The following is a 21,775-nucleotide window of genomic DNA, read 5'->3' on the forward strand; positions in this document are numbered from 1 at the left end:
TAGTAGAACAAAAAGAACCTAAGCACTAGTAGCGCCAAAAAGAAGAAGAGAATTACCCGAAGGAAGAGAAGAAGAGTTGAAAACCTAGCGGAATAGAGCAGAAGTAGAACAGATCTAGGTGCCACGAAATAAGACTTTTCTGAAGTCGGGACTATTTTTTCCCCTTAAAATCGACCTTTTAAAACTTAAAAAACAGAAAGTGTTGCTCCACCTTACTTCTAGCATGCTCGCTTTCCTAAACACTAGTTCGAAGTCTAACTTGTAGCTCATCCGGATGTGAGAAACCGGAGCGTGTTTGAACTTGTAAGAACTAAGAAGAAAGATTTGGTGTATTGAGATAACCAAATTATATCTCAATTGTCTTAACTCCTACTAATTACTTGCCACAACTTATTTGCAAATTCATACCAAAAAGAGGAACAGACTAACCCTAAAGCGCCTCAATGACCTAGTGTTCATAAAATACAATAGAACATTGAGGCGTCGTTACAACGCTCGCAATGCAATTGATCCAATTCGTTTGGACAATATTGATGATGCCAATGAATGGCTAACGGGAGTTGAGAATGCGGAAGATGAAGCAATATTTTAGGGAGATTCTGATTTCACTTGGGGTGTAGCTGCTAAGGCAAGTGGAGTTGAGGAGAACCATTATGATTTAAGGGGAATACTTCAAGCGAACATAAGAGGGGAAAAGAAGTAGCTACAAGTCTATCCCTAGTTGATGAGGTTGAAAAAAATGATGATGGAGTTGAAGAAGATGATGAGCAATATAATGATAATGGAGGAATACAAGATTTTGACAATCTTGTTGAAGTAGAACATTAGAAGAATAAGAATTAGATGTTGAACCATTAATAGCTTTGGTTTTGTTTGTCCTATCATCCTATGGTCTATGGTAAGGATTAAGTTTAGATTGTGGGTATATTTTAAGGATGCTTTTGGCCAAAACCTCTTCACAAAAAGATGTATGACTATCAACAAAACCTGAAAGGCAGGTAAACATAAAACACAAACTTTTGCTCATAAAATTTAGGGGAACGAAAAAAAAAAAAAAAAAAAAAAGGGAAGAAGAAGAACTAGAATATCAACGACTTTGAGTATCTTTAGTGTCACTGAATAATATGAAAGTGACAAAATGTTAAACGATCAAACAATAAAGGAGATGTAGAAGCATATCTTGAATAAAAACTGCTCTTCCAGTGGCTATAATAGTTTTCTCAAAAATGGAAATTGGGGTTTTTTTTTTGTAGCTTCAGAAGACATATTTTATAGATTAACTAGCTGTTGCAAAATATGATCCTTCTCCTCAGTTTCTGATTTATCATCAACATAATAGTCATATACAAAGGAAGGCGGGCAAATAAAATATAGAAGGGCAGTAATACAAATGCTGTTACAATCATATTTAGACAAAATATCAGCAATAGTATATTCACTTCTCTAAAATGCGTTGCAAAGTGGCCCTCCAAAATATCAAGCAAAGACATGCACAACTGGATGAAAAGCAAAGTTGAAGAATAAAAAAAAAAACTTACATGGCAACAGTAAACACAGCCAGCCTGTGCTGTTTGCATCAAAGGATATGATGCATTTGAATGGAGTAAGATGAACTTCGCAAGTATTCATGTAACATGCCCGGGGATAATCTTTGTATAAATTCCTCCACCCTTTTTCATGCACTTCTTTTTTTTGGTTTAATCATTTGGTATCCCAAAAAAAACAAAAAGAACAACGTATAAGTCCGTAAAAAGGGCAGAAGAATTTGAACAAGATGATCCCTAGGCATATTACATGAATACTTGTGAAGATTCTCTTTCTCCATTCAAATGCGTCATATCCTTTGATACAATAGCACAACCCTGGTTACGTTTACCGTTGCCAGTGTTTGGTGTTTGAGGGTGCTAACTAGATATAGATGAAAGAAAGAAGGAATTAACCCTAGCATATATATAGGGACCAATTTCAGGTTGAGTTCATAAGATGATTGTGACAAGAACTAAGAAACGGTTAGGTGGGCAACATTCTTTGTGTGTCACACTAATATTTGGATAATATTACACAACTTACAAGAAGATGATCAGAATGAAGTTTAGATTGTGGGTATATTTGAAGGATGTTTAGATTGTGGGTATATTTGAAGGATGCTTTTGGCCAAAAGCTCTTCACCACAGTTAAAATTTATTGAACTGTTGCTTGGGTATGAGTCACGGTAAAGTAGAACTGTTTGCTGGTAACTACAGCTTTGCACAATAAATAAGACTTATTTTTAAAGAATAGAAAGTACAGAGGACAGAGATTTAAAGCTTCTGGACCCTTGTCCTTGCATGCTTTGCTCATCGTTCAACACAACTACACAGGTGTAACAAGTCCTTAACATGTCAATAGTGACTCAAAGTTAAGCCTAAGATCAAATGAACTATGGATCCAAATATCCTCAGATCCCACAAAATTGTAAAAAAGTGTCAATATCATGTCGAGGATAACTACATCTTAAGATAGCAAAATTGGAACTTCAAATAAAATCGAAAGAGAATACTCTATATGATTACTCAAATTTTGGACAACATATTTGCATTGAAAAACCGAAAATATGCACTAAATTCACAAACATCCTAGTGCTAAATGTTAATGCACCTAATTCATGCCTTCTGATCATTAGTTTTTCCCATCAAAAAACGGTTATCTACTGAAGTAAACTGTATCTATGTCCGTCTCCTATAAATGTCACTAGTAGGCATCGAGCTAGCTTTTAGCTTATATGGCGCTTAGGCTTAACTCATCAAACAAGTGCGCCAGGCATCCTGGAGTAAGAATCTACAAAATCTGACAGCAGGTAAAACATATAACACAAACTTTTGCTCATAAAAGAGGAAAAAGAAAAAAGAAGAAGGAAGAAGAACTCAGTACCAGTTTCTCAAAAAAGAAGAAGGAAGAAGAACTACAACATCAACAACTTTGAGCTAACACTTCATTTCTTGTATCCTTTCTGTCACCAAATAATATGAAAGCGACATACGAAAAATGGATAAAGAAAATGGTTCCAAGTTTGACACCCAAAGGGTGAAAGGGAGGAAAACCATTAAGAAGAGACCACACTTTTACACCACGATTGAGAGAACTTGAGAATGTGGATACCGTATTTAACATCATTTGCTGCATCAACAACCAGCCAATGAGGTTAAACAACGTGAATCATTAAAAAACCACAAACTGCCCCTTATCCGAACTTTACTTGAATAACTATTATTTTGCACTTTAAAACTTACTGCCATTAGTCAGCTAACAATGTATAGGCAAACAGATCCTGAACAAAAGAAGCTCTTCCAGTAGCCCGTCTTATCCGTTTTTCTCGTTCCTCAGAACTTAGTGAAGGGTCAAAACTGCAGGAAAACAAGAGGCAAAGAGGGGTTTGGCAGAAGCCAGATAATTTAGATTTTGATCAAGAATCAACACTGAATTCAACAACCATACAGCAGGTATTGCTTTTGCCATACAAATAAAAGCAAATAATGATATTTCACTGCTTCAACAGTCTAGGACCCTTCATTTAATTTCCATCACTAATGTGCCGTTTGGACATGTAATTTCAAGTTTTGATTTCAAATCTGTGTTTGTTTATCACGTTTTGAATAAAACTTCAACTTCAACTTGAAATTATGATTTCAAATCCCAAATTCACCTCAACAGCAGAATTTCAACTTCAAATTTGTGACTTCAAATTTTCTAAAATTTAAATCTTCGTCCTTAATTTTAGATTTTGCGAAGAAAGACCCATCTTTGTTACAAAGGTAATTCCAACTCCTACTTTTCCAACCCACTTTTCCCCTTCCATAAAACACATCCAAAAATCAGTTGGTGCTACTGCAAGGAATACTTAATTAATCATTAATTTAGGTAGGTTCGCTCGTTTGGTAAGGTTGTATAAAAGTTGGGGAAAGTTAGACAGTTCTTAAAAATTGGGGTTTCAAAATTTTGTTTGCGAAACTTATGACGAACCACATTTTCAACTTCAAATCAACCTTCACGCAAATCAATAATTTCAAATCATGATTTCAAGTTCATGTCCAAACGCCTACTAAATGTACTCAACAAGAGCTAAATAGGAATGAACAGCAACAAAAAACAACCCAGTGTAATCCCACAAGCGGGGTGTGGGGAGGGTAGAGTGTACAGACCTTACCCTTACCTTGTGAAGGTAGGGAGGCTGTTGAAGAGCTAAATAGGAATGCAAGAGCTAAAATGATAAATTGCAGATTTTCACTAGCACAAAAGAAAAGGAACTCGTCTCACTACCTTAACTTCCATATTTGTTGTGATGTCGCATTTTTTGTAGTACTGTCGTCAATGCAGGACATAACCGATTTTGAAATGTCCTCTGCTTCGGATGAGGGGAAGTTCAAACCAAGAGAAGAAAGGAACGGATCAATGGCTGCAGCAGATGAAGTAGCACTACTTGATCGAGAAGCACCTGCAAGAAGCACCTGCAAGTGAGCTTCTCGAAGATCTTTACCTAGTAGAGAGAGTGCCTGACTGCTCGGAATTGCAACTTTTCGTAGTCTACGCCGTCGCTGTACGTAATTTTGAGTTAAAGAAATCTTGAATAGGATTTTGGTTTGGTGTTGTGTCAAATAGTTTCCAAGTGTGGGATAATTACAACTTTGGACCGCTCAAAAGAATAATAGCCAACAAATGTATAGGTTTTGTATCTTAAATATAAATATACATATAATATACATATTGTATACACAAAATGTACATAATTACTGTTTAAGTTTTGTAAATGTTGGCTAGAGCCTGTAATTTTCTTCCAATGGGTCAAAAATGAAACAAGCCCTTCTTTTAACAACCGGCTATCATCTCAAGTAATGACATTTCAAAAGGATATCTTGAGCAAGTGTCCATGTTGCAGCGTGATATGACTTAACAAGTCGCTGACAACTTTAACGGAACAAATTGGACAGACCTGCAATGGAAGGTGAATATAATAGCTAAATACTTTATGTAGCATGTGGGGGTAATTAGAAGAGAAGGAACAAATACATGGTAAAATTCACGACCTTGGCAACCATAAGATGCTACGACCCTTATTCTACACTAACAAGGATACAAGAATAGGAAAGATAACTTCATCAATCATTCCAATCAAGAAAGTGACCAGACAATGAAATGGGCTATGAGTTTTACTCTCTATGGTCACTTAGAGGCAGCAAAAACTGAAATAAAACAGAACAAGTCAAAACTAATTTTCTACACTAACCTTTACTACAACAACCTCAAAGTTCCTTCTTTTTATCCCCAAGAAGAAAATGAGATCAAAATGTTCAACAAGAACACTCAAATATCGAAACTTTTCAAGTAACATATATTAAATCAACATTGTACTAAACAAGGAACGATACATATCAGTGCAAAACAGAGAAAAAGCAAGACATGTATATATACACACACACGCGCACAAAAAAAAAAAAAAAAAAAAAAAAAAAAAAAAAAAAACTTCTGCAAAAACTCACAGTAGCTTTCGACTCGCAAGAGTGTTCATCTTCAATATGAGAGCACAGAGAGGCAATATCAAAGTCCTCGTAACAGTACGGGCACGGAAAATCTGGCCGGGCCTCCTCTTCAACCTCAAAATCATCGATGCTCAGCCGATCTACTCTAACCAAAAACATCCACACAAGAAAAAAAGATAAGTTTTTAGAAACCAGAAAATAAGTAGCATTTATTCATCAAACTAAACATAATGTAACCAACAACAACGTACCCAGTGAGTCCCACAATGTGGGGTCTGGGGAGGGTAGATTGTACGCAGACCTTACCCCTACCATAGGTAGGGAGGCTGTTTCCGGAAGACCCTCGGCTCAAGAAAAAGCATATGAAAGGTTAGATAAGGGTAAACAATTCAAAGCAATTATGAAAATGAAAACAACGAAAGTGAATAAGCCATGATAAACCATTCTGTGCAAACAGATACTCGCACAAATCGAGGGGCAAGAAACTAAAGATCAATGCAACTACTCGCAAGAAAGGATAAACGCGACTACCTACTAGCCTTCTACCCTAATCTGAGTCCTCCATACCCTCCTATCTAAGGTCATGTCCTCGGTAAGCTGAAGATGCGCCATGTCCTATCTAATCACCTCTCCCCAATACTTCTTCGGCCTACCTCTACCTCTTCTGAAACCATCCATAGCCAGCCTCTCGCACCTCCGCACTGGGCATTTGTGTCTCTCCGCATCACATGCCCAAACCATCTCAGCCTCGCTTCCCGTATCTTGTCCTCCACCGAGGCTACTCCTACCTTATCTCGGATAACTTCATTCCTAATCCTATCGCTCCTCGTGTTCCCACACATCCATCGCACCATTCTCATTTTCGCCACTTTCATCTTTTGAACGTGAGACTTCTTGACTGGCCAACATTCCGCCCCATACAACATAGTCGGCCTAACCACCACTTTGTAGAACTTACCTTTGAGTTTTGGTGGCACCTTCTCGTCGCACAACACTCCGGAGGCAAGCCTCCATTTTATCCACCCTGCACCAATACGGTGTGTGACGTCATCATCAATCTCCCCATTTTCTTGTATAATAGACCCAAGATACTTGAAACTATCTATCTTCTGTATGACCTGGGTGCCAAGCTTCACTTCCACGTCAGCCTCATGCACTATATCACTGAACTTGCACTCCAAGTACTCTGTCTTGGTCCTACTCAACTTGAACCCTTTAGACTCTAGAGTTTGTCTCCAAACCTCCAGCTTAGCATTAACTCCGCTGCGAGTCTCGTCAATCAGGAGTATGTCATTCGCGAATAACATACACCATGGCACCTCACCTTGAATTTGCCGCGTTAATCCATCCATCACCAAGGAAAATAAAAATGGGCTAAGAGCTGATCCCTGATGCAACCCCATCATAACTGGGAAGTGCTCCAAGTCTCCTCCTATAGTCCTTACCCTGGTCTTGGCCCCATCATACATGTCCTTAATCGCCCTACTGTACGCCACAGGTACACCTCTAGCCTCCAAGCATCTCCATAGAACCTCTCTCGGCACTTTGTCGTATGCCTTTTCTAGATCGATGAACACCATGTGTAAGTCTCTCTTCCTCTCCCTATACTGCTCCACCAGTCTCCGTACAAGATGAATAGCTTATGTGGTAGAGCGCCCTGGCATGAATCCGAACTGGTTCTCTGAAATGGACACGTCTCTCCGCACCCTCATCTCCACCACCCTTTCTCACACTTTCATAGTGTGGCTTAGCAGCTTGATCCCTCTGTAGTTGTTGCAACTTTGACTGTCGCCCTTGTTCTTGTACAATGGAATCATTGTACTGCATCGCCATTCTTCGGGTATCTTAGCCATCTTAAAGATGACATTAAATAACCCTGCCTGCAGTCTTCCAAAATTCCCTAGGAATCTCGTCGGGCCCGATCGCTCTCCCTCTACTCATCCTACGAACAACACCCTTAACTTCCTCAAACTTTATACTCCTACAATATCCAAAATCACGACACCTCTCGGAGTACTCCAAATCTCCCAACTCAATGTCTCTGTCCCCTTCGTCATTCAAGAGTTTCTGTATGCTTGCCATCTCTGTCTAGAAAAAGATTTTCACAACCAACCCAATTTAAGCTAAAGAAGAAACTTTCCAAGAAAAAATTAGCATTCATTTCACCAAGATCAATAAAAAAATAATCAAACAAAAGAAATATCAAAGCTGAAAAAAAAAAAATTCACAACCAACCCAATTAAGAGCTAAATCTTTATAACCAAAAAACATGCAAAAGAACAAACTTTTCAAGAAAACATTAGCATTCATTCACTCAGATCATTCAAAAAGTAAAAACCCAAAAATATAAAACTAAAAATATTAACAACCATCTGAGAGCTAATCTATCATCACCCAAACAATGCAAAAATTAACATAAAATTTACAATTATTAATCCAAATTAACAAAAAGTTATCAAACAATAGAAATATCAAAGCTGGAAAAAAAAAATCACAACCACCCCAATTAAGAGCTAAATCATTATAACAAAAAACATGTAAAAGAACAAACTTTTCAAGAAAATATTAGCATTCATTCACTCAGATCAATCAAAAAGTTAAAACCTAAAAATATAAAATTAACAACCAACTGATAGCTAATCTATTATTACCCAAACAATGTAAAAAAACAATAATATAAAATTATCAATTATTCACCTAAATTAAACAAAACAAAAAAAAAAATTACAAACCGAATTGAGAATTGTGATGCTGTAAATTAAAATGCCTTTTTGCAGTGGAGATGTGATTATTCCAGAAATCAGAATCCATATAGATAAATATAACGAGGTTAAAAATAGAAGTGGATAAAGCTGAAAATGAGAAATGATTTAAGGATAAATGAACAATGAGAGAATAGTTATATTTAAATATTTCTTGATTTTGATGTGTTCGCTGTGGATATAATATTTTTTTTAAAGAAAAAATTCTTGTAATTTATTTTAAAATTTCTTGATTGTTGAAAGAGAACTGTGTTTTGACTTTCTGTTTTTTTTCTTTTTAGTGCGGTTCAGATAAGATTAATTTTTTTTATTATTATTATACTCCTCTATTTAATTTATTTGTCTGATTTTGATTAGCTACGAAATTTAAGAAAATTAAAAAAAAAAAAATTGTGGTCTTATATTAAAGATATATGCAATATATTGAAATGCTCTTTAATCTTGAATCTTGTGATAACATGCTATGTGAAAAGTTTAAATTAAAGAATTGTCAAAAAAAAATCTTTTTAAAACTAACTAAAAAGAAAAGTAAGACAAACAAAATAAAGAAATTAAGTTAATATATCAGGGAAAGAATTGTTATGGCTGTAGATGAGAATAGTACATGCAAATTGCAATGAAAGATCTCTAATTTAATGGGTTACAGAGTATAAAATTGTAATTGTCTCGGCACTTTCCAAATTTATTCACCTAAATCAAAATACCATCCCCCCACAAAGCCCCGCAAAAAAAAAAAAGAGTTCGTCATGAAGAAAATTATTTTTAAATTTTGCATGTTTGGTTGGTCAAAAAATTTTCTAGAGAAAAATAAGTACCTTGAAGATGAAGAAGATGACTTTACTCGTAAAATTAGAAAAAAAAATCATAATAATATTTTATATCGATTGTCTCCTCCTACCCTCAAATTCCATAATTTTGTGCAATATTGCTAATGAAGTGGATGGAGAAGTTATTGACAGTACCAATCATGTTATGTTATAAATTATTTTGGGATTGGTATTTACGACTTAGTTGAGCGCAAACTATCAGTTCCATGATTTGAATCTTTTTCTTTTATGATTTTATATCTTTGTTACTCCTTTCGGATAAAAAAAGTATCCACTTAGCCCTTTTTTGGGGATCAAAAAAGGCGTCAACTTATTAAATCAAGAAACAATTAACCTTATCTTTTTAGATTTGCCCCTATTAAATGTTATGTGATCAATTCCAATGCTTATTTAATTAGGAGTAGTTTAGTCATTTTACATATTTTTTTCTTAGAGTGAGTAGTTTCTAAAAGGGTGTGCAAATGGCTTAGTGGACTCTTTTTTTGATCCGGAGGGAATATTAATTAAGCTATTAATTAATCTAGTTAAATTAGTTATGGTGGGAGTATGTAGTTACTGCTCAGTGAATTGTTCATAGGCCAAAAGGCAAAAATCTCAAATATAACTACATTGTACCTTGAAGTTTCAGAATGCGTCCACTAAAAAAATGTAGAATTTACCAAACATAATAGTAATACAATCAAACCTCTTTATAATAGCATTATTTGTTTCGATAATTTTTGCTGCTATAGTAAAATATTTTTATAAAAGAACATATAATATAACATAACATGAAAGATCAGTTCCATTGAAAACATGATTGTTATGGTGAAAACTTGTTATAGAGGAAGACTGTTATGGAAAGGTCAGACTGTATTTGAATAGTAACATGATTTGCTTCAAGTGCTTAATTCGGAAAAGATTTTAAAGAAAAAAAATATCTCAGCTAAAAAGTTTCCGTTACCGGGAATCGAACCCGGGTCTCCTGGGTGAAAGCCAGATATCCTAACCGCTGGACGATAACGGATGTGTTGGTAGGTTTAGACAGCAATATTAATATCACTACGTATGTGAAAATGATGATCTTTTCGACTTCTTATTCCTTTAAAATAAGATTAAAATGATTTTCAAACTTTACATTTTTTTAAAAGTAGCAGTGGTAAGATGAACCCAACTTAATGTAGCAGACAAAAGACAATGGATTCGAGCTCAAAATATCTAGAAATGTATTTTTCTTACCACCGGAGAGACTCTAGCCAAGAAACATCTCTTGGATTCATAAATTAATAAATGATCCATACCATTCTTAGAACGGAAAAGGGTCAAATATACCCTTGAACTTTGCGAAATAATTCATCAATACCCTTCGTTATACTATTGGGTCAATTATGCCTTTATTGTTATATTTTGAGTTCAAATATACCCTTCTTTTATATTTTGAGTCCAAATATATCCTTTCTCCGTTAAAATTGTCCAAGTTGGACATGAGATATGACGTGACACTAACAACTCGGTGAGGTACATGACATGCCAGCTCACCACCCCAACCCATTTACCCCTCTCTTCTTCGATCACTATCATCTCCTCCCCTTCACAACCTTTGCAACCATTAGCACAACCACACCACCACTTTTTAAGATCTTTAAAAAAAGAACAAAAAAAGAAAGCTAAACATAAATTTCTCTCCTCTGTCTCTTCTACTCTTACCTATAACATCAAAAGTCGATCGAGGCAACACAATTCCTGTGTTGGGTCGAACACAATACTTTTTGGGATTCGTAGTTTTGACCTGAAAAAAAAAGTATATATAACAATTCAAAGTTGCAATTATATACAATAATTCAATAAGTATTTTTTTTTCCCAAATATAATTAGGGAATGTAACTTTGAAAGTAACATGGTTTTCAGTATTATTTGACAAATGAATTGAACAAGAGATCTGCTTCTTCAGCTCGACTGATTAACCACATTAGAAAAAAAAATGCATTAAAAAGATTATGCAAAAAAAAAAAAAAAAAAGAGAGAGAGAGAGATGGGAAATGAGGAAACTGACAAGGAAATTTGAGGTCAAAGGGTTCGATATTAAGAAGATCTCCACTGCTCATTTTCTCAGAAAGTGAATCAAAAGAGGAAAACAATTATACTTTTTTTGTCTTTTTTTTTTAAAGACCTTAAAAAGTGGTGGTGCGGTGGTGCTAATGGTTGCAAAGGTTGTGGAGGGAGGGAGATGGTAGTGGTCGAAGAAGAAGGGAGAAGAGAGGGGTAAATGGGTTGGGGTGGTGAGGTGGCATGCCATGTGGTTTCCACCTTACCGAGTTGTTAGTATCACGTCATATCTTATGTCCACCTTGGACAACTTTAATGGAAAAAGGATATATTTGGACTCAAAGTAAAAAGAAGGGTATATTTGAGTCCAAAGTACAACGGTAAGGGCATAATTGACCCAATAGTATAACGAAGGGTATTGATAAACTATTTCCCAAAGTTCAAGGGTATATTTGACTCTTTTCTGTTCTTAAAAACATAATGTTGTTCCCAAAGGCGAATCCAGGATTTTAAGAGGATGGATTCACCATTTTAAATAAAATTAAAAAAAATAAAAGGAAGTGCATTTAGTTGGGTTCGATCCCACAAACTTAAGGGATTAAACCTAGCACACCAATGCTCCACTCAGTCTAGTTTGACCATGTGTTCCTTCGGTTAATATTAAATATATTTTAAAAATTATATACATAATATACCAAGTTTAGTCGGGTGATTACGTGTTCACGTGACCCATTTTTTATGCCTAAATTCGCCCCTGGTTGTTCCTATCCTAAATGAAATACAAGTTATTGACAAGTAAAGTTAGGTAGAAAAACAAGGATTGAGTGTAAAAGGATTAAGTCTAGTTATGATTTCTCCAAATTCCTATTCGTGAGAAAAAAACTTAACGCGCAAAAGATATTTTCTTCTCTAAACTCTCATCTCTTAAAGGCCAAGGGAGAGACTGCATCTCTTTCCTTCGGTAGCCCGTGAGCTTGCCTATAGAGCCAACAAAATTAATGTCCCAAGGCGAATTGACAACACTGGAGGATTTGGTTGATACGAGCAGGATAATCGGCGGAGCAGGATAGGAAGGAAAACAACGCATAATTGTCATGATTCAAGTGCACTCAAGATACTTTTGAAGGTGTTGACATATGTTATGGTTAAGGTAATATAGTAATGCTATACTATATTGTTGTGGTGACATCTTTTGATGAAGCCATCTATGTTTATTAAATTTTGATTGCTAAGAGATGCCACTGGCTAAAGCTACTACAAAATTTCACTTAACTGAGCTAACTTGCATGCATCTAATTTATTCTACCTGGTACCCCTTGCTACCTCTGACTAGCACATTTACATTTACATGGTATCTTCGTCCACCAAAGATTCATGAAGCATCGATATGACTCTCATACTAGATGCGTAACATCATATGACCTCGCTCCATATTAAATATGTGTGTTCGCACGCACACACATTAAATTTTCCAATTTCCATGCATCAACCCATCCCCTCCGTTATATTTGGGGAAAAATTGTTCATGGTACAAACCTGAGAACTGTGTACAATATTCCAGCTACAAAGTCATAGACAAGGTTAGATGTGTACAATATTCCAGCTACAAAGTCATAGACAAGGTTAGATGCTTATGCTGTATACTGGTATTCAGTTTAGAAGTCGTTCAACAAGTAAATACTCCGAGTAACAAAATAAAACTCAAGTAGAATCCAGAATTCACTGGAGGGGTCAGCATCTGACAAATCACAAATGTGAATATTAGAAGAAAAGTAAAATGGAAGCTACAGAAAAAGAAAAAAAACATATGTTTCTTCGTTGGAGCTCCTATCGTACCCTATGTTCAGACATTCTCTTCGACTGCCTGGTAAAACTCCGTTTGAACCTTCTGATCACATTCATCATAAATCTGATTGAATACCAAATATTAGATGCTTTCAGAACAATCCCAGGAAACTAAAATCAGGTAATATATTGCTTTACACCATAATCGTAACGAAATGTGATCAAATGCTCTGGCGCCAAGTCAACTTCAACCCTCACATAATCTATAATTATAATAAGCTGACTTAGGACTTGAAAAAGTAAATAGCCATCGGTGATATACTTCAATAGAAGCTAGAGTATACAGAAAGGGAAAGAATCTCATGTTCTCATTCAGTACTCTACTATTTTTCTCTAAGACCCCTTGGACATAAACTTCACTTGAACTCTCTGACATTCATCATACATCATCGTTGCAATCTGATTAAATGCCAAGTATTAGAATGTCGCTTACATCTTAGAGAAAAGGACCAAAATCATACATAATGTTTGGGTTTGGATCAAAATCATACATATTCTTTCACATGGTGCACTAATAGTACATTATGTTTGCATAAGTGGTGCACTTTTAGTCACAATCCCAAATAAATTTAACGGAAAAGAACAAAAATGCCCCTGAACTTTTAGAAAAGGTATAAAAATACCTTTTATTCATCTATTTTGCTAAAACTACCCCTCAATTCAACTTTTTGAGAATTTATTCCCCTTGACTAACGGACAACACTAATTTTTTTTTTTTAAAAATAAAAATAAATTGCACATGACATTTTATTACTGAAAAATTGATTTATTCTTTTAAAAATAAATCTGAAACCTTGGAATTTTTTTAAATTTGGAAAACTTTTTTTTAACGAGTAAAACCTTGACTAACGGACAACATTAATTTTTTTTCTTTTCAAAATGTGAAAAATTGGATTTTTATAAAAATCTGAAAAAATTAATTTTTTTATGGAAAAACTGTGTTTAAAAAAAAAACAGAAAACTATCTTTTTTTAAATCTAGAAGAAAATTATGGAGTATTAGTTTTGCACATTTTACTTAGAAAAACAATCAGTTTTTCAGATTTAAAAATTGAATTTTCTAAAAAAAAAATGGGGTTTCCACCCGTTAATTTTTTTTTTCCAAACTTAAAACAATTCCACATGTTTTAATGAAAATTCAATTCTGTTTTTTTTTTTTATATATATATATAAAAGGCTTACTACATTTGTTTTTTTAAAGAAATGGATGTTGAAAAATTATTTTTCCTTATTCTACAAATAACGATTTTTCAGATTTCTTTTTAAAAGAATAAATCAATTTTTCAGTAATAAAATGTCATGTGCAATTTAATTTTTTTTTTTTTTAAATATTAGTGTTGTCCGTTAGTCAAGGGGAATAAATTCTCAAAAAGTTGAATTGAGGGGTAGTTTTAGCAAAATAGATGAATAAAGGGTATTTTTATACCTTTTCTAAAAGTTCAGGGGCATTTTTGTTCTTTTCCGTTAAATTTATTTGGGATTGTGACTAAAAGTGCACCACTTATGCAAACATAATGTACTATTAGTGCACCATGTGAAAGAATATGTATGATTTTGATCCAAACCCAAACATTATGGATGATTTTGGTCCTTTTCTCTTACATCTTACAACTACAAACGGAAAGGAAAATTTTCTATGCTAAGCAACTTTCGGTCTGACATAAAATCTGATTCAGTTTTCCTGAGGCTTATTATGCAATTAACTCATCGATAAATCAATATCAGCTGCATGATTCACAAATCTGCAAGAAACACGTATTTCTACATTAATCTACATTCAGACAGGCATAACAAATACATCAATTGCGTATTTCAAGGCTCAACGACATGTCAATATATATTGATATCTTGGATAAGAACATATCACTCTTTCTGTAAACTGAACCTATAAGCATTTAAAGAGTTCTGACTGAGAGTTTTATTGGAAGAATTTCAACTATAGGAGTTTACGTTGTAGACTAGAAGGACATAACAGAAAAGGCAACAAAACAAAAAGTCTGACAAAGGTCTTATAAAAGACAAAGGTCACACTATTCTTAATATTGACAAATAAAATGCATCCTGCCCCAGAAACAACCATATGAACATGATTAATTCCATTGGAAACACATTAATCTAATGTCAAATATCATGTTAACAAGTTTTGCTAGGTACAGTATTAGCAAATTTTGACCTTCATAGTCACATACTCGTATTTATAAAGAACTTCATTTATGTACTTGGATGAATGATTAGTTGTGTACACAATATATTGGTGAATTAAATTACGTCGACCAAAGTCAAGTATCTATCTGTATACATTGATAGTTACTCAAAAACTATCTAAATACATTGATAAATCATTCATGTAGTAGTTGCTACGATTCAAACACACGATATTGAATTACTAACTAACTGAGTATGTAAATTAAACAATAAAGAAAGATTACAACTTGAGATTGTTCAATGAAACCTATGTTGCTCGGACTCTTAAAAAATGTCAACGGGTGCGTGTCAAATTCTCCAAAAGTAATGTATTTTTGGAGAATCCGACATGGGTGCGCATTGAAAGTGAAGAGTCCGCGCAACTTAGAATGAAACAACTAGAATGCAATTAATAGGAAGTTAACATAGACAAACAACAAGAAGAAATGAGAGGAATAGAAAAGTGCAGAAAGGAGATGAGAACAAGTAGAGAGTCCCCTTGTCAAAAAAAAAAAAAAAATTAGAGAGTCCACAACTTCCATGATGCCTAACTGAGTACGTGAGTGCTCTTTTTTATAACTGCTAATGTTCACTTCTCACGTGTAAACCACAAAACTGCTATTAGCCTTTATCCACAATGTAGTCACCAAGTCGTATGTTTTTCATTCTCATCCTGGAGCTTCTCCTAATTATATTTGCTGCATCAGAACTAACATTGTACCCCCAGGATCTCTAGCATTCACAACAATTCATGAGTCCATTAAGTTAATATAACTATTAGATGCATTCATGGGTTCAACATGAATACATTAAATCAACGGAAAAGGACCAAAAATGCCCCTAAATAATCGGGTTTGTTTTATGATTGCCCTCTGTTGACCTATTCGCTCCCTAAAGCCTCACACTTTTCAATTGGCTTAAAATTGCCCCTAAAACTAATGGTGTGGGTTTTAGGGAGCCAATACGTTAACGAGGGCAATCATAGAACAAACCCGATTATTTAGGGACATGCCTTCCCTTTTTCCGTGTTATTTATTCATGACCAATCGGGATTTTCCTAAAAACACTATTTGAGGTAGTGCTTGGGGTTTGGGGAGAGTTCTATGGAGGAAGATAGGGCGAGGGTCTGGGAAGAAGATGACCGGCGGGGAAGGGGGCAGCAGTGAAGTTCTGAGAATAGTGTTTTCTTGGGGTTCAATAACCACTCAAGGCTCAAGCAAATACAAAAATTTCATACTCCTAATAGCAGCCCATGCAGTCAACTTATGCCATATTCCAGTCCACACAAAAACTAAAGTACAGAAACAGAGAAGAGGCAAAAGCTAAATATAAGCTAATGACCAAACAAGTGAAAGATTACACAGCACAATCTTATAGAAACTTAGGGCAAATGTAAATTCCTCAATGGCATTTAGTGATAGGAACTACAAGCTCACACATTAAACACGACACCAACAAAAGTATACAGATTCAATTTGGAAAGAAGAAATGCGGATATTTATGAACCATTTATATTTATAAAATCATGCACCCAACAAATTAATTCTCGTACGCATCCATACAATAATCCAAAAAGAAGTGAAAAATTTACCTTCAAGATTCCAACCATAGCTTCGAGGAGTGGCAGATAACATCGAATTCAGCAATGCAGAGGCAGTAGCAGTGTGATATGGAAACATCGTTTCCACTCTTATACAACTCATTTCAACAGGTGATCTACAAAATATAAAGAAAAAATCTATCTGGGTCAATATCATAGAAAAAAATAAAGGGCAAATACTCAAATAATTGGAAAAAGTTCAAATTTTCATATATATATGTGCATATAATCTACCTGAGTCAATAGCATATGTAAACAACTAAGGGTCATTCAGCTGCTGGTTAGGAGGTGATCTATTCATGTATTAAATTATGCATAACTTGTACCATGTTTGGTAGCGTTTTCTTGCTATGTATAAAATTCAACACATCGAATATGGTGTTTGATCAGCAATTTAGAAATCCACATAACTAATACATGTGCAGTATAAGTTATGAGGGAATCTATGTTTTAATTTCTACAAGATATAACTAATACATGAATACCTAAACCCTGCATTAGTAATCCCTACATTACTAATACCTATATAACTCTAACCAGCAACCAAACAACCCCTAAGGGTAAACACTCAAATAATTCGTGAGAATCTAAATTACATATATATCTGCATATAATCTAACTAGGTCAATAGCATATGTAAACAATTAAGGGTAAATACTCGAATAATAGGTGAAAATTTTAAACTATGTATATATAATCTATCTGGTTCAATAGTATATGTAAACATTTAAGGGTAAATACTCAAATAATTGGTGAAATTCAAATTGCATATATATGTGCATATAATCTATCTGGGTCAATAGCATATGTAAGCAATTAAGGGTACATATTCAAACAATTGGTGAAAATGCAACAGCAACAATAACATACCCAGTGTAATTCCGCAAGTGGGGTTTGGGGAGGTTAGGATGTATGCAGACTGTTTCTGATAGTCCCTCGGCCCAAAAATAGTTTTCGACGCAAGGTTGCAAAAATGGGAAAATTTCAAAAATATACAAGTTGGTCATTTACATTGCAAAAAAATAGCCCAAAATATATCTATATACAAACATATACAAACACTTATACCAATATATACTAACATATACAAACATATAAGAAGGCAGAGAGAGAGAGAGAGAAAAGTTTGGGTTATTTTTTGTAAGAATTAAAAAAATGGGTCAATTTTGATAGCATTGTTGATCCAATTAACATACAGTGTAATTATACAACAAGATACAAAGCAAATGAAACAACATAGGGTAATACACATGGAAAGAATAAGACACAACGCGATTACTAAATAATACTACTAATAAGGATCAGTGTTTTAAAAGGCGGGGGGGGGGGGGGGGGGGGGGGGGGCGTAAGGCGGGGCGTTTTACATACGCCTCGACGAGGCGTAAGCCTAGAGGCACGGGGTGTAAACCCCATGGGTATTTAATTTTTAGTATTTCTTAAAATAATATAATTACAATAAATATTTTTAAATAGGTAAAATTACATAAAAAAAATAAAAGAAAACTGTAAATATATATATATATATATATATATATATATATATGTATGTATGTATGCATGTATATGTGTGTGTGTGTGTGAGCGCGCGCGCGCGCGCTTGATCCACACAAAAAAATGATCAAAGCAATCCATTATACACCGCTTATAACTTGTAATTATATATAACATAATTTTACAAGTATAAACAATACAATGAAATAAAAGCTATTATGAAATGCAAAATAATTCTAACATTTTAACTTTCAAATACGGAAAAAAACACAGTTTCTTAAAACACTATTACTATCATACTATTCATTTTATCTCCCTATAAGCAAATAATCAATAAAATTTATCAATATTACAATTAAAACATAACTTCTTCATGAACAAAAAATAAAATTATATGATAATTCTGATACATAGGACTTATGACCAATGACAAGTGAAAATGTACAATTCCGCTATGTGTTTTTTTTTAAAAAATTAAGTGATATTCACCCTCACGACGTTCTCAAATAGTAAATATCCAATACTATGACTTGTTATATGAGTTACACCCAATCTTCTATTTCTATAGATGAAAAACTATCAAGTATCATTATTTTGTTAAACAATTATGAGGGTGAATGATTTTAATTAAGGAATTTAAAATATAATTTGTGTAAGAACTTTTAGGCGAGCCCTGGGCGTTGAGCGTTAGGCGTGTTTAAGGCGTACGATTGGGCGCTTAGGGCGTAAGCCTCATAGGAACTAAGCCCCGCACGTTAGTCCCAGGACGTTTTGCCACTGCCCTGCCCCGAGGCGAGCCCCGGGGCGAGTCCTGACACTGCCTTTTAAAACAATGATAAAGGATATGGCCAAAAAAAAAAAAATATTAGTACTGACCTGAAAATGCGAGCAGTGAGTGGTTTCTGCGAAGGGATACGAAAGGGAGATGAAGAGGCCTTTGGCTTGGTGCCGCCGGCGAGTCTTCCGGCGGCTGTACGGCCGGAAGTAGTGGCAGAACGGAGGAGGGACCTGGCGGTGATAGTGGCCATGTTTGTTGAGGTAAAAAGGGCTTTGTTTGGGGGTTTCAAATTGATCTTCCAATTTGAAATAAAATTTACTTAGACTAAAAAATCAAGAAAACAATTATTGTGGACAAGTAAAATAGTTTCTACTAGGGTGGGGACAGGGGTTGCCTCTTCACCTTGTCAGATACCTTTTTCAATCTCTTGGCTGTCTCTTCTCTCGAATCTGCCTTTCCTCTCTACAGCAGCAACTAAATTCATCATCAAACTCACCAATTTTCCTCCTTCCCTTTCTTCAATCCATGTTTATTTCCACCAAAATTCCACACCCTCTCTTCACTTCACATCCCACTAAATTAACCTTTTTAAAATCCATCATCACAATCCAAAGAATCTCCACAAAAAAACCCATTATTTCAGCCACCCCACAACAATCATCATCTCTTCAACCCATTGAAGAACTCCTCTTCATTAAGTGTCAGTAAAAATGATCATTAACCCAGGCCCTAGATCAAATAATGACCAAGCCAAGGTCTATATATGCCAATTATTATTGGGGTATTCACAGTTGCCTTAGTGCTCATTACTCTTACAGTCTTACTCAATCTAGAGTGGCACAACGTGTAACCTCAAAGGACCGCTTAAAAGAGAAGAAAGACCAATCTCATTTACTTAGAATGGAGAAGCCACCAAACACTATAAGCGAAAAAAACGTTCTTTCAAAAAGTTGTTGTTCGTCAAAAATATACAACAAAAAGGACAACCACAATATGTAAGCAGATGTGGTGTAAAGATGACCCTTATATATGCAATGTATTGTTCCATATTTGACAAAAGAAGCAGAATTTAACAACACATGGAAAATGTATAGAGCGAAGACTTACAAGTCGTTAGCTACAAACTGTCATTTGCCTGAGTTTTTGCAGCCTTCAAAGCAGTGGTGGAGCCAAGATTTTTGCCGATGGGGTTCAAAATATAAAAATGTAAAAATACGAAGAAGCTTAAGGGGGTTCAAAGTCTAATATATATACATAAAAAATAATTTTAACCTTGTAAAAACAGTGTTTTTTTCTCCCGAGGGGGTTCGGATGAACACCCTCGGCTCTATGTGGTTCCGCCACTGCTTCAAAGTTGTGTCATTGTTCGTTTTATAAAATTGGAGAAACTAGGCTTTCTACATAGTGTCCTGCCTCAAGACTTCTATCAATATTAGTAACCTCTGGATATCTTCTTAAGTCATCCTTTGAATTGTATATCATTAAAGTCGATCCAAAAACACCCAATAATTCACCATCATTTGACATGCAAAGGGTTGGACAAAGCATATCGGTAGGATTTTTGAAGGTGTAAAGTTTCGTCCAAGACTCCTTAACCCCATACTCCTTCATAATCCACACCTCAGCTTGAGTTATCTGAGAATTTCTCCAATAATTACAGATTACTGATTTGATTACAGATAAATCACTTCCTAACACTCCAAGATTCAAAATTAAATTTTCTTTTCTATAGCAAGGTTGCTCCATCTTCCTACATTTCTCATCAACCAAATCAATGGACATGATGCCCCAACCATCATCATCAGTAACCCAGTGAAGCTTCCCATTCACCAACTTGCCCGAACTATGTTAGAGCACCCTGCCTTCGAAATCAGCAAGTGTTCTCCAAGAATCACTCATTAAACTATATATTTTGGCATCGACGTAGCGATTCTTACTGTCAAAGAAAATACTCACTACCTTATAATCATCGTGAACCTCATCATACCCAAAACCATACTTGACCTTGACCGCGTATTTATACGTCCATGTAGACATAAGGTTAGCTACTTTCTTGAACTTTCTAGTTGACGGATTCCACATAACCAAGCCATTGAACTCAACACGCAAACAAATCAATACATTAACAGAACCCACAATACGAACAAAATTACAGGGGGTTTTTAGGGGATAATCCAAGTCCAATGCCTTAATATCAGACTCATAAAATAAAGAGCTAACAGAACAATGTTTTAGATTGTGTTTAAATTTCAACAGTAATCTATGGTGGGTGCAATCCTTAACAGAAAAACTAAGATGGGTCTTGACAAAATAAGGACTAGAGATTAAACTAAACCAATCTTTTGAAACACACTTGAACTGTAAGAGGTATTTAACTGGAAGCCTTACAAGAATTGCTGTGATGAGTTCTTGTGGTAAGATGGGGTTTGTCAAGATTGAATCTTTATTGCTTGAAGTGGATGGAAATGGAGTATTATTTGTGGGTTTGAACCTTTTGGGTGTTGGATGAGAGGATTCATCTCCCTCAGGTTCCATTAGGGTTGCTAGACTCTCCACTCTAAAAAGGTAACCAAAGCAGGAATAAAAGAGGGGGAAAACGACAGCAAAATATCAAAATGAACAAAGCTAGTGGAACACCAAATAGTGGTAAAATTGATGAAAAAGATACTACGTGAATACCAACTTATACTACTACTAAGTACAAGCAGATGAGCAGAGGAGACTAGCCCCTGCCTCTCCACATAAAGTACG

General features: G+C 35.1%; 2 protein-coding genes, 1 non-coding gene and 1 pseudogene across 9 annotated transcripts; all 4 read right to left on the bottom strand.

Moving 5' to 3' along the window:
* Window positions 1–2,927: 2,927 nt before the first annotated feature.
* LOC132631433 (protein DEHYDRATION-INDUCED 19 homolog 4-like) lies at window positions 2,928–8,536 on the bottom strand. Of its 4 annotated transcripts, none has more exons than XM_060347029.1 (6): window positions 8,246–8,536; window positions 5,514–5,653; window positions 4,889–4,966; window positions 4,514–4,577; window positions 4,297–4,378; window positions 2,928–3,383 (listed from the first exon to the last, which is right to left on the bottom strand). In XM_060347029.1, the coding sequence occupies exons 1-6, from the start codon at window positions 8,322–8,324 to the stop codon at window positions 3,275–3,277; spliced, it is 552 nt and encodes a 183-aa protein (XP_060203012.1). In that variant the 5' UTR covers window positions 8,325–8,536; the 3' UTR covers window positions 2,928–3,274. The 4 variants fall into 4 exon arrangements, with proteins under 4 accessions (XP_060203012.1, XP_060203000.1, XP_060202993.1 ...); XM_060347017.1 differs by having other exon boundaries at window positions 2,928–3,156; window positions 3,270–3,383; window positions 4,297–4,577; window positions 8,246–8,532; XM_060347010.1 differs by having other exon boundaries at window positions 4,297–4,577; window positions 8,246–8,531.
* Window positions 8,537–10,036: 1,500 nt separating this feature from the next.
* On the bottom strand, window positions 10,037–10,108 carry TRNAE-UUC (transfer RNA glutamic acid (anticodon UUC)). The gene has a single exon. It is a non-coding gene; the product is annotated as a tRNA-Glu (tRNA).
* Window positions 10,109–12,750: 2,642 nt separating this feature from the next.
* On the bottom strand, window positions 12,751–20,415 carry LOC132631465 (protein NUCLEAR FUSION DEFECTIVE 6, mitochondrial-like). Of its 4 annotated transcripts, none has more exons than XM_060347060.1 (3): window positions 19,123–20,415; window positions 16,747–16,871; window positions 12,751–13,036 (listed from the first exon to the last, which is right to left on the bottom strand). In XM_060347060.1, the coding sequence occupies exons 1-3, from the start codon at window positions 19,272–19,274 to the stop codon at window positions 13,029–13,031; spliced, it is 285 nt and encodes a 94-aa protein (XP_060203043.1). In that variant the 5' UTR covers window positions 19,275–20,415; the 3' UTR covers window positions 12,751–13,028. The 4 variants fall into 4 exon arrangements, with proteins under 4 accessions (XP_060203043.1, XP_060203031.1, XP_060203036.1 ...); XM_060347048.1 differs by lacking the exon at window positions 12,751–13,036 and adding an exon at window positions 13,048–13,371; XM_060347053.1 differs by lacking the exon at window positions 12,751–13,036 and adding an exon at window positions 14,522–14,713.
* Window positions 20,384–21,559, bottom strand: LOC132609313 (F-box/kelch-repeat protein At3g23880-like; annotated as a pseudogene).
* Window positions 21,560–21,775: the final 216 nt, after the last annotated feature.

This window comes from Lycium barbarum, chromosome 1, assembly GCF_019175385.1.
Source record: "Lycium barbarum isolate Lr01 chromosome 1, ASM1917538v2, whole genome shotgun sequence".
NCBI classification, from domain to species: Eukaryota; Viridiplantae; Streptophyta; class Magnoliopsida; order Solanales; family Solanaceae; genus Lycium; species Lycium barbarum.

What these genes read in the sequence shown, in the direction of transcription:
- LOC132631433 (XM_060347017.1), bottom strand. Translation starts at nt 8,324, where the DNA reads ATGGATTCTGATTTCTGGAATAATCACATCTCCACTGCAAAAAGGCAT. An exon ending in GCATCACAATTCTCAATTCG is followed by an intron (nt 5,654 to 8,245) that starts GTTTGTAATTTT and finishes TGGTTAGAGTAG; the next exon opens with ATCGGCTGAGCATCGATGAT. An exon ending in CTTGCGAGTCGAAAGCTACT is followed by an intron (nt 4,967 to 5,513) that starts GTGAGTTTTTGC and finishes CTTCCATTGCAG; the next exon opens with GTCTGTCCAATTTGTTCCGT.
- LOC132631465 (XM_060347042.1), bottom strand. Translation starts at nt 19,274, where the DNA reads ATGGCCACTATCACCGCCAGGTCCCTCCTCCGTTCTGCCACTACTTCC. An exon ending in CTCACTGCTCGCATTTTCAG is followed by an intron (nt 16,872 to 19,122) that starts GTCAGTACTAAT and finishes TATATTTTGTAG; the next exon opens with ATCACCTGTTGAAATGAGTT. An exon ending in CTATGGTTGGAATCTTGAAG is followed by an intron (nt 15,888 to 16,746) that starts GTAAATTTTTCA and finishes TGTGAATGCTAG; the next exon opens with AGATCCTGGGGGTACAATGT.